Here is a 13405-nt window from a genome sequence, read left to right on the forward strand (position 1 = left end):
TTGTAATAAACTGCTGGCTACCACGGTATTGGTTCACAAGAAGCGCTCGCGTTGTAAACAAATGAATGGTCGCACTCACGAGTCCAACTGTCTATAACATTTGGTGTTTTATTAGCCAACTGAGCCAAGCTACTTAGAGGTTTGAGATCCCGTTCATTGAATGATGAATGATACAGAAACTTTTTCAATTTTAACAGTTAAGTAGTATTTTAATGCTTTTTGAACAATGAATAATGGCAGTAACATTTTCATCTTCTAAAGAATAAATAAGGTATGTATAATAGACAAGAGAGCTGTCACCAATTATGGCGACTTTATTGACCCTACCCTCCCCAGGGCACTGGGTCGGTCTGGGGGTGGTTCTGCGTGTACGTGTAATGGCTAATGGAAGTATACGCTAGTAAGTATAAGGAACTTCAGCGTAATCGTTCAACAGCTATAAATTCCTTCATTTTTTTTTCTTTTTTTCACATAGACAACCAATTGCTATCTTCTACTTTATGGGGAACTAAAACCAGACAGGAGTTGACAACTAGCGTAGCGTGCAGGCTTTTTATTTTCTGAAAACCTCTAGATTCTTCAGGGTGAGCTGTCGAAGTTTCGGGTCGATATTTTGAAGCAACTGATTTAAGAATCTTAGTATACAGAAGAAATACGTACCTTCCATTCTGCGGGGCCACATTGCCGTCGTTGTAACAGGAGCTAGCGCTGATATCCCTGTCGGGAATCAACCCGCTCTCCATGCCGAGCGGCGCGATACATTGAGCTGTAAACAGACACACTATATAGGTATACACATAATGTGTTGTATCAATATGCACACCCGGTTTGTGCACTGCACACCACATCGACCCACCGACTACGGCCAACTTAGATGACATTTAGATGCTTGTCTTGCCTCTAGTCAAGATGCGCGTAAATCATTCAAGACTCACAGAGCTGACGTAAGATATTTTACATTGTACAACATTAGAAAGCTTGTCGCTGTTAGCATTGCAGAAAATACATTGGTAAATAGGTCGCAATACAAGAATTGTCCCAATTATTAAAAATAGGACAGCTAAAAGGAAATTCAAAGGTAATTTATCGTAATAGAAAAGTTACAAATTGTACCAAACACGATGTCAATTTAAAAGTTTGTGTAGATGTGTCAAAAAGTTTTTGATGAACTTATATCGATTTTAACTTCTAAGAACAGGCTGATATGCCACAGGACTTCGCGTGTTCAATATATTTTTAACAACAAAGAAGTCTACCTCCACACTGAGGGTACTAGTACTTGATATTAATTAAGTAGGTATATTCGAAACGTCCGCACAGCATGTTTCCACTTAACATTAACATTAACAAGCTTACGTAGACAGTGGTATTAATTAATAAAATGTAAAAGAACACTAAATTACACAAACGTGGGACACAAGTTGTCAGGCTAATTTCTCGTTAGGTTTGTACTGCATAATTCTCAACGGGGTCGCTTATTAGTCAATCTATCAAAGGGTTCTCGCGTGCGGTAGGTATTATGGACGCACAACAAACAAACTGATATGTAAACTAACATAGTGTTACTTGTAGTTATGTTGAATCATTTAATTAGCTGCCAACGACTGATAAGTTGTGTCGCATGTGGAGACTGCACGGATCGCTGACGAGCGGGCGCGGACCCGCGCTCTATTGTAATGTCCAAATTAGCAGCGTTTTACCTGAAATAAAACGCATATTAAATACTTACCTTATTTGAAGCTTACTAGTTTGAGATAGGCACCTACGTGTTTTCCGCTTTTATCTCCGTCCTTTTCTACCCCATATCTTGCATCTCTCTCGCACATCGACCAGTTTCACTCCCCACCAGGCAGGAGGCGACGAGTGTTCTCGGCGGCCACAGTTCGTCATTGAGTCGAAAACACCAGGCAGAAATTCAAGTGTAAGCTTCAAATAAGGTAAGTATTTAATATGCGTTTTATTTCAGGTAAAACGCTGCTATTAAATTCTTGACCGTTATTTGAAGCTTACTAGTTTGAGACGTGTTTGTTATCGCCTGGTGGAAGTGGACGCCAATGTGAGCAAAAGCACAATGAAATTGTGTATGTAATAGGTACTTAGGTATACGAGTAATCACATGTAAGTATGTGTATTGCGTCCTGGAATACTAATGTAATAAAAGTTAACTGGTACTGGTACTCAGCTACATCCTGTTAGACTGGAAGCCGACCCCAACATAGTTGGGAAAGGGGCTCGATGGATGAGTAATAAAAATTAAAAGAGAGATGCAAGAACAAAAGCAAAATTGATTTCATTTTCTAATAGTAATTAACAAAAATATTGCGATACTTCTTAATAACAATAGTAACAAAAATATAGACATTAATCAGCTGGATTAATTAAATAATCGAGATAACTTGCTACTTCTATTTAGTGGGTATCTTTCTCTTCTGTAAAAATGGGCAAATGTATTGCCTGATCGCCAATTACCCTTGGCTAATATATCGTCCAAAGGTATATTGTCAACACAGATTTTGACGCTACCGCCGAGTGGAAGCTTCCTGGGGTTGTAGTTATTCCTGCCTCTTTTAACAATGTCTTAATCCACCCGCAATCATCGTTCGGGTGCCTGCCTTTGGTTGGCCTCTAACGGATATAAATAAATTTAAGGAATTAGCCGATGTCCGTCTATCTTCTAACAAGGCTTTAGTCTTTCTGACCCAATACACTGGACTTAGATTTATATTTTCCTGATTATCCATCAAACAACAACCCGACTGCCCATGACTAGAACTGTCGGTCTTAGAGCCAAAGACTGGCCATAAGATTAAATTATCTTTGTTGTTTTTGAAATGTTCTGGGTCTATTGCAAGCAAGGAAAGATCATGGACTCGCCTTTCCGAAACAAGCTAGCAAAGAAAGAGCAGCAGTGTGCCTGGAAGTTGCAAAGGATTATTCTTGTCTACGTTTACTGCACTTAAGTAGGTTACAAATTGGTCAATATTCCAGATGGACGGCTTCCCGGGGAACAGGTTTGCTCAGCGCTATTGATTTTAAAATGTGTCCGACTAGAACGTGTGAACCTAGCTCTCCAGTGGTTTCTGCATTGCATAGTGTAGCTATAACTGACTTGTGTAATAAAATAGTATTGTATGCTAGTTTATTTACTATGTGTAAGTCCGCAAAAAATTGGGTAAGTATAGGTCCAAATAGGGATTCAAGGATTCATAGGATCCAATTTCATACTTTTCGCCCCAATTTAACCATCGACTCCAAGCTGATTGATAAGTCTTGCGTGTGGATTGAAGAAGACTTCAGTCGGAGAGACTCCTTGTCCCCCTCCCCATTTCCTTGACCTTGGCAGGGGGTATCCCCGTTGCTGTGTCTATCGGTTTCTGCTCGAGGTTCATCAGTGTGTAGGGTACTGCTAATGATCGGGACTTCAAATCTGCTCGCCAAAATACCTGGTGCCACCGAAGGAACTACTATGAGATTAACTCCCGTTCCTGAATTGAGATGACTGAGGACCTACGGTATAAGGTAAGGTGGCGGTAATACCCATGCTAGCGGGTAAGTCCAAACTTGAGAAAAGGGCATCGTGGAACCCCGCTTTCGGGTCCTTCAGATCTAGGGGCACGTAGTACACAACTATGTATCCCTGGGCTCGCTTCGAGGCAAATAGGTCCACTGCTGATACAAGATGCCCTCCGGTGGAGGTTTGTGTCGGGAGAGATGGTCTGCATGACTGTTGAATAGGGCTGGTATATGATTCACGACGTGATAGATTTGATACAGCTCGAGATAACTGAATACTTTGTACGTCAAGTTCGGTAGGCTCCTTGATCGGGTGCCACCTTGATTTCTTAGATATGACACTACAGTCCCATTTTTGCATTGAAAAATGGCTGTTGATCTCCTTAGCAACTCGCCGTGATTATCCAGTTAATACTGCAAGCATCTCTTTCAGATCGCAGTGAAAGCCTTTTTCTCTCTTGTTCCATGAACCCATTACGGGCGTTCCGTTCAGTTGTGCCCCCATCCTACATCGGAGGCGTCCGTGGTTATAAGGTGACAGGGAAGTGGCGTATGAATATCCAAGGTTTGGTGGCAGCTGACCAGCCACCACTTTAGATCTGCTAAGGCATCTGCTGGTAGGTTCAACATTGCTATACTCCATTCACCGAGCCGTGAGCCCACAATGTAACCAAAGAATGACACTTTTCAAAATGGTGGGTATAACCCGACCGATGACAAAAACGTCACATTTTTATGTAAAATGTTCTTAGTATCTGTGGTCTTCAATTAAGTAGGGTTCTATGTATGACAGTCAAGACTTCTAGGTTCCTTTTACATGTAAACGATTTACTACATATTTAATTAAAATTAAGAAAACAATTTACGGCATTTATTATATTTGATTTCAAATAAGTTTGAAAAGATTGCATTGCAAGATTAGACATCGTTCTAAAATATAATTTCTAATGTTGTCAGTATATTACTTTCGTAGTTATTTTTATAAAATATGATCATTACTTCAATCGTGACTTATAAGAACCCTTTTTATGGTTTGTTCACCGTTTGGCTCACGGTTCCATGAATAGGGTAGGTATAGATTGCTGTTCAACACTGCATTGAGGAAAATGAGGAGAACCCGGTAATGCAGTCTGCCGTATGGGACAACAAAAACTTGCGAAGTTTAAAAGTCCTATCAAGCTATGCAGGTCTTCTAAGTTTGTCGTGCTGTTTGTCACGTAGTGCGTTTTGTCATTATCTTGTTGATAATGCTTGCGATTTATTCACTTGCCATCCAAAAAGTGGTGCAAATGATCCCAAAGTAGGCGAATATATCTTGGTGAGCCACCAGAAAATCGAGGTACACAATTAACCCTTGAGTTAAAGTAACCCTTGAGTTTTCAAAGTTTGAGCCACCCAATTGGTCACTGTGGCGAAGGTCTTGGGTGCCGTGCTTAAGCCAAATGGTAGGCACGTAATCTGAAGCAGTCTTCTTCTGTATACTAGTCGAAAGACCATGTCTGTGACCTTCGGCTAACGGAAGGTAGAAGTAAGCCTGGGCGAGATCCACTTGCACAGCCATTCGTCTTTCTGAAGAAACTTTAGCACCCGAAAAACATTTATTAAACTGAAGGGTTCCGTAATTATGAACTTGTTGAGAACCCTGAGATTGAGTATTGGACGGTTCTTTCCGTCGCCTTTCGGGCACAAGAAACATATTGGAAAGAAAGCTGGCAGAATTTGCAGCTATCAATAGAACTTTTTGTTTTATCATTTGGGATATGACGACATCCATCTCTTTGGACTCTCTGGTCAAATCTGGCATTATCTATCAAAGGTGACTTTTGACCAATGGTATCCGATACCCAGTTATTATTTTTGACAAGAAAGGCGGAGCTCCCATTTCTTTCCATTGGTCTTGATATAATGTTAGGCAACCCGCCTCGAAAGTCATAACTTACGTGCCTTGTTGGACGCATCAAAGTCCGCCTGCGGTCCTGGACGCTTTGTTTCGTCTGTTGGACATGGTTCTTATTGTAATTTACTCGTGATGTCCCAAGGGAGCCTTTAGAGTTTTGCGTCACACGCCATTCAGCGTGAGTGTGATTACCATTTCCCTTCGAGGGAAGGTTATAATGGCGACTCTTCGAAAGTCGATCCAAATAGCCACCCTGCGAGGGTAGATTGCAATGATGGTACGACCCGCAACATGCATGATTGGTACCCTGCGAGGGTCCGTGATAATGAGCCGACCCCTGCGGGGGGTGGCTAGTATACTTACTGGTCCCTGCTTTGTAATGATGCTGCGACTCGCAAAATGCAAGATTGGTACCCTGCGCGGGTCCGTGATAATGAAACGACCCCTGTGGGGGGTGGCTAGTATACTTACTGGTCCCCACTTTGTAATGATGCTGCGTCTCGCAACATGCAAGATTGGTACCCTGCGCGGGTCCGTGAAAATGAGCCAACCCCTGCGGGGGGTGGCTAACATACTTACTGGCAGTCCTAGGCGGAGCGTACCAAGTCTTTCAAGGCCAAAGCATCACACGCCGAGATAATGAGCCGACCCCTACGGGGGGTGGCTAACAGACTTACTGGCAGTCCGAGGGGAGCGTACCAAGTCTTTCAAGGCCGAAAAGCATCACACGCCGAGATAATGAGCCGACCCCTACGGGGGGTGGCTAACAGACTTACTGGCAGTCCGAAGGGAGCGTACCAAGTCTTTCAAGGCCGAAAACCATCACACGCCGTGATAATGAGCCGACCCCCATGGGGGGTGGCTAACAGACTTACTGGTAGTCCGAGGGGAGCGTACCAAGTCTTTCAAGGCCGAAAAGCTTTCTTGACACCATGAGCCCTCTTCAAGTGCGGTAGTGATCAGTCCGAACTAAGGAGAGGTTGGACCGCACCTCACACCATTCTTTTTTGTCAAACCGTTGAACGCCTTGCAGGATTGAACTAGGGCCACAGGTGCCTTAGGAACTTCGGGCTTGCTTTCTTTTCCATAGTCACGTGCACGGGCTGTGGTAGCTTTATTATTTACCGCATCTGTATTTGCTTTATAAGTCACTCATTCTGAAAACAAATTACTAAAAAAAAAGTACACGGAAGAAACTCGTGACAAAAAAGGGGTAGATGTACAAAATATTAACACTTGATTTCGCAAAATCGAATATCGAACGGTAAAACCGTTAACAAATTGTATAAAATATTATAAACTCACCTGTGTTCTGCGAGAGCACTGAGTTTATTTTTCAACGAAATACTACAGCGGTTGGTTAGACCAACCTTCTCGGGCGGAAAACAAGACGCCAATGACGAACTGTGGCCGCCGAGAACACTCGTCGCCTCCTGCCTGGTGGGGAGTGAAACTGGTCGATGTGCGAGAGAGATGCAAGATATGGGGTAGAAAAGGACGGAGATAAAAGCGGAAAACACGTAGGTGCCTATCTCAAACTAGTAAGCTTCAAATAACGGTCAAGAATTTAATATCTTATTTCATTGTTTAGTTCCTTAACGATTCATAAGTGATTTATCGCTACTTACGATTACCTTTATGATTGAACTTATTGGATTGTGACAAATGGAGAAACATTTTCGACTATTGGTTAACCAAATCGCCAGCGCTCCTTGCTTTCACCACATTTTAATGTACAATAGTCATCAATCATTTCATTCAAGTAGCACTCATTGCGTGGCCCTTATTAGACGAAAATTTAATTTTATACTGGTTCACAATCACGCGTCTCTCCAACAAAATGAGAGCACAGGGCGTGAAATATGTGGCTGCGATACGGCTATCACTAGGTAAACATTACCACTGGGGGCCACACATGCTCGTCTACAGTACAAAGTTCTAACAAAAATGTGTATCTATTTAATTAAGTCTCTTTTTATGTACATTAAAGTCATTAACCCAAATGAGTATCATGCTAGATAGTAAAATCAATCAACAACAAGCAAGAAATAGTTGCGTCCTGCTCTCGGAGCGGAACAGAAATGGTTTTTACACTTATACACATAGCAGGTCCTTGCCGACTGCTCAATAGCCTTAATTTATATTCACGAAGCAACAGCGCTTACACATGGAACTAAACATAAATTTATATCGATGACAAGTCGCACAGCCAATGAACGTTGTATAATTTACTGACAGTCTTACGAGCACGTGCTTAGAGTGCCTTACAAAAAACTGAAAAATTCAAATCTATTGTGACGACGCACCAAGTTTTCCCCTCCACCAAACAAAAGACAACCGCTTATAGGTCAAATGCAAATAGAATTCGCTTGTTGCGTGTCTCGTTATTTAAGCAGGCCTCTTGTTGCTCAGCGCTTGAGAACAAATTGCAAACGTCATAAAGCCAGTTTTGAATATTAATATACACGAATAAATGATCTCGGTTTAAGCTAAAGCATTTACTTGGGCCAGCGGTTCACAAAGTGAGCGTGCTCCTGACGTCCTCCAAATTGGATATACTTTTTTCAGAGCGTCCAGTTTAGCTGCCCCCTAATAATACGGTAGAGTATAGTTTTGTTTTTAATTTCATTGTAGCAAAACACTTTCATTGCACGGTTGAGTGAAAGGAGCATGGTATATTTAAGAGTGGGGAAAGTTTCAGAAGCACTGAGCTTGTGCGTGCTTAAGCTATTGCGTGACATGTAGTCGTCTAATGAATAATAAACAGCGCAGTGGCGACTTGCTACTCATTCATATCCATCCACGAAAGGCAATATTCTTTTTACATAAAACGATCGAATGTCAACTTAAAGCGCCTACAATATTGGCTTTACCTAGTATTTAGGAACAACAGTGGCTTCCACGCAAAACCCCTCCGTTACCTAGATACGTATGCATTTTAGCCTTTATACACGCTAACTTCCAATGTCACATGTTTTTCTTTTACGACTAAAACCACTTCGCGTGATATCGTTGGACTATTATTTTAATTACTTTCATTGTTCGAGGGGGTCGTTAACATTTTGTTATTTTTTCATGTTCAGTAGTTTTCACGACGAATGTGTACGGAACGTATAGCTGACAGCGATAACGGTCCGGTAAGGTAATGACTTTCCAAACTATTCAACACGCTGCCGACGGGCGACGCCAGCGTACGTATAAATGTACAACAAGCAATAATTACACACCCATTGATGGCAGGTCGATAGAAGCAGGCCAGAGCCACATTAAATAATAATGCTTTAAAATGTGCTCCCGGCTGTTTAAGACCAGGACCATTTTAAAGGGTTGCCAGTTGCGTTTCTTGTAATCGATACCAGACGAATAATTAAACAAAACAACTGGATGTACGATGTGTTATGTATGTAATGCATGGTTTAGTCAAGGGTTACGAGTAAAGGGTGCCGCAGGGCGAGTACGGGCGGTGCCTGCGTGGACACTAAGTACTCTTTGATGTTTTAATTATAATAAGAGAGACATAGTCACCGCCTATATTTTCACGTACCTAAAGCTTTTAACACGAGCTTGTCACCAACTTATTTATGTTTTAACTAGCTTCCGCCTGCGGCTTCGTCCGCGTAGAGTTCGGTTATATCGCGTTTCCAAGAGAATTCTTCAAGTCCGGGATAAAAACTATTCTATGTTCTTTCTCAAGGTCAACTCTATCTTTGATCCAAATTTTATTAAAATCAGTGGTTTAGACGTGAAAGCGTAACAGACAGACAGACGGGCAGTTACTTTCGCATTTATAATATTAGTAGGTTTAGATTATTCTTCTCAACATTAAATGTACGTATTATATAGTGTTCGCCTTTCAATTAATCAACATACTAGAAGTTTATTACCGCACCGCAATGTGTAAAATAAACCAGTCCAATGCCTTTCGCCTTGTAATCGGATACATTAAGCTTGTTTATTAAAACCAACCAATAATTCGGTGAGCTTAAGCTCCGTACAACGGAAATAAATGGTACTTTCACAAGACGCTTAGTAAACTTTTCCTATTACGTATGCTTTTAATTTCATATTCAAGGCAAGTGAAATAAACTGCGTTACTAATAGAGACTAACTTTAATAAAATGTTTAATCTTACTTTCTTGCCTGTTTACTTGAAGTCACAGTTTGAAATCGGTTCTATGAGAGAGCCTTTGCAGCGTTATAATAAAAAGCTTATTACGTATGAGATCATAGTATTCCCTGTTGGTATAGTTACGTCCTGAGATGCCGCTGCGGCTTCCGTTTTGATTCTTTAAAATCACAGGGCATGACGTTATTCGCTATTGTCGTAGACACCAGTCGTTTGTACGTGGACTGATTACCAACGCGTTAGCCCGCCAACTTGAACATTCGCCGCAAATAGTGAATGTCACCGGAATTGTATGCTTGGCAACAAGTTGTTATAGCCCTAGGATAAACTTGACAGCTTTCCTGCACATACATACGTGCGTGCTCACGCTGATACATTAAATTGTTGAATTTAGACAGTGAAGTTCTGTGTAATTTTAATACTATTGTCTTATTGCTCATTAAACTTACTTGACTACTTATTGGAGCTCCAGACCAGTACAATTAAAAGCCAATTCATATCAGAACACTTTTGCAGGTACATAAATAATAACTGTGATGCAGTATTTACGCAATAAAGTTTTAAAAAATCAATTTGCAGTGCCCACAGTGAGCACTCAAAAACTTTCTGGCCAGAACACCAAGTAAAGGTAAAGTCTAGGCGCTTCTTATGTTCTTTGTTAAAAAATACATATTTCGCTTTTAGAAAAGTAGCAGTAAGTAGCTGTAAGTACCAGGACATAATAGTTGCATTGTCTGATGCAAAATGGTTTTTTAAACCTATCAACATTGAACAGACGCGCAGTTTCTTTGAAGAGAATAAAAAATTAAGCTGCGGAACTGTATTGTATTTTTGAGACGAAAAAACAAACAATTATTCGAAGTACTTTAAGTAGGTTCCTATTCCAAAAACGTTCCAACTGAAGTACAAACCAAACGAATACGACTTTTACTTGTAAGTATTAAGAATTCAGGGTATCGCGTGAATAGAATTCGTTATTTGATAGTAATTACATAAACGATGTAGACACATGTACGATAAGTATACTCGTATAATTACGCAACTTATTATGGGATAATTATTTAATACAGAAAGCAATAGGGGATAATTCCATAATTGCGATGTATCGACGTCCAATACGTGGAAATATTCAATCGTCGTGGAGTATTTCAACTGTGAGCGAAGGAATATATTAGAACTTTTACACTACTGTTAAAATAATTGCATTCGTATTTCTTTTCAGAAGCTTATTTGTAATGCAGCATGTAATGCATGACGCGTCAAACGAAATACACAAGACCCATTTTCAGATCCAAATATACTTACTACCGTTAAGCTTATAAACCGTTTATATTCATAAGAAATAACGTTTAATAAGCTGACTAGCAGTCATGACCATGAAGTACTCTCTTGAACTTTCATAAGTTGAGATTATGCTCATTCGATCAGAAAAAAACATCGCAAAATTGTGCAGCTCTATGTGAATGGTATTTTAATAAGATTCCTGTTTTGACTACGGAACCTGAAAACTCCGGGGAAAATATGAAATATTAAAAGCGCTAGTGAAACGTCTACTCCGGTTCACTTCCATTGAAAGGAATCTTTCACAATGATGAAAGTTCCTCGTCGTAAACTAACTAGAACTCGCTGGACCTGTCTGCGATGTTAGTGTTTTTGAATAACTCCATAATATAATTAGTGTTTTAATCAACGGCAATGTTACCGTATATGTATAAGTTTTAGTTCAATTGAAATTTTGAAATATAACAACGCTAAAAGCGACTGGTGGAATTTATAATTCTTCGTACAAGTTCACCGAGGCACGGCGTCCCCGTTGCTCTGGGAGCAGAGAACTTTCTAATTAAATATTAAGGCGGACCATGCACAGACATCGACGGGAGACTTGCCACTATAACTTTTTATACTTGTGTGATATGGCCATCATGTTCCGTGGACAGAATGGGCTGTTATTAAAACTGTTGTTAGCACAGATAAAAGACATTGGACACCCAGGGCTTACTATAAGGCCGATCAAATTTTGTCACTAACGTAGTTTTTATTTTTTTTTACTTTTTTTATAAAGCGTTGACATGACTTAAACGTACAATATCTGTTCGACAATGATGGGCCTATCTTCAGTAGTAAATGTCAATCGTCCTTCCGTTCTTTTGAAAAGGACATAAAAGAATAAAAGCACCGCTGTCAATCGATTTCAGATAGGTCGGTGGATAAGCACAGTTCCATTCAATCAATAGCAAAGATGCAGTTAAAGGCATTGTTAAAAATGTCGCTGCAGAAAAAAAGCACAGCAAAATGCCAATTATATTTACCTTCAACCTACAAACTTTTTATGGTTGTTATAGAGCAAACGTGACCAAAAGAAACATTACAAAGTAGCTGAAATTTCCCGTTGGGTGTCGACTAAGTGAAAACTTTTGTTAGAATACTCCCAAATAATTTTCCCGTACTTCGCCTAATTAGGTGCCTACGCAGTAACGTATTTACTCAAATTACCAGTATCTACTTAGCTGCGTCGATATCTTTTTTCATGATATAAGTACAAAGAAATAATAGCGGTGCGGAGTGCTAATGATAAATTGGAACCATTTTTCCGTCGCCCGATTTCCAATTGGAGATTTTATTTTCATTGTTTGCTAAACGGCTCTGGGTATCGATAACAAGAAATCCACTTAGCAGGTCAAACTGAGTTGATTTTCAGAAGACTTGACTTCGAATGAATGCTGATTTACTTGAATATTGTTTTATTACATTTATACTTTTTTGATGTTTCACTTAGAATTTACACCACTAACAATAAGCAGCTTTTTGTTCAAAAAACAGTCTGTTGATCATTTAAAAATTAATACGCATTTATCTACGCTTACTCGAAAAGCTACGTAATAATAATTAAATATATCTAATGGTTCATGAGCTTAACATGTGTTTTGCACATCATTTCTGTTACTATATTTTGACATTTATTTTAATGTGGGTCGACTTATTTTTCTTTATGAAGCAAAATATGTCCGACTCTACTTGTAGCTGTGAAATCGATATTTACGTTATAGTTAAGGTAGGTATACCGTTGCACGATGTTTAAGTGAAGTTTATTCGTTCCCAATAACCTGTTAATTCGAAGTGATTTATTTTTTCTGAATGTTTCAACACAAGTTTGATTCTTCTAAAAATAACCAAAACACAATCGTCAACATTTTCCAAGACCAACTCAATCCCTACAAAAACTCCAACTGAAACGTACTTGAAAATTAAGACTCTGAATATGAAATTAATTACTTAAGTAAGTAATGCTGAATATGGAGGATACTATTTCGAAATTATCTAAAGGACTCACAAACAAAATTTCTGGGAGTAATATTAATTAAACTATTACTTACTACTGAAAACAGAACATCAACAAACTGAGACGTATCTCGTAATTAAGGCGATACTATTGTACACTAAATACATATGTATATTATTTCAGGTAGCGTTGAATGCGCTGTGGGCTATCTTTGAGATTGCCTGTCCTTTGACACAAGGCGCCTTTGTATCAGAACCATCAAATCTGTCGATCTAGGTTCTCAATAGACGGATCTCCCTAAAGGCACGTTGACTAAATATACGTAGGTATATCTACTTACAGGAAGGCATTTTGCTTCCAGGTTAGTGTATGTTGAGGTATAACGGGTCAAAGTGTATTTCGCTTCAAGAGCTTTATCAAATGTGGATTCAAATAACTAACGTGCCTGTAATGTAAGAAAACATCTCAGGAGCGAGGCGCGCAACCTATTCTGTACTTGCTAAAATATCTCAGCCATAAGTAATAAATAGGCTTTATGAGAAGCTTAAAATATTTGCAATATCATAATTTATAATCACCCCCTTAAAAT

General features: G+C 39.7%; 1 protein-coding gene across 5 annotated transcripts in view; it reads right to left on the minus strand.

The window, feature by feature from the left end:
* LOC110378887 (discoidin domain-containing receptor tyrosine kinase B) overlaps positions 1-13405 on the minus strand; it is a 52181-nt gene that overhangs the window by 24679 nt on the left and 14097 nt on the right. For all 5 annotated transcript variants that reach the window (XM_049837917.2, XM_021338305.3, XM_021338306.3 and 2 more), the window contains exon 3: positions 661-766. In XM_049837917.2, coding sequence (XP_049693874.2) covers positions 661-766 — 106 coding nt within the window. The remainder of the gene's footprint in view (positions 1-660; positions 767-13405) is intronic.

Source organism: Helicoverpa armigera, chromosome 1 (genome assembly GCF_030705265.1).
Source record: "Helicoverpa armigera isolate CAAS_96S chromosome 1, ASM3070526v1, whole genome shotgun sequence".
NCBI lineage: Eukaryota > Metazoa > Arthropoda > Insecta > Lepidoptera > Noctuidae > Helicoverpa > Helicoverpa armigera.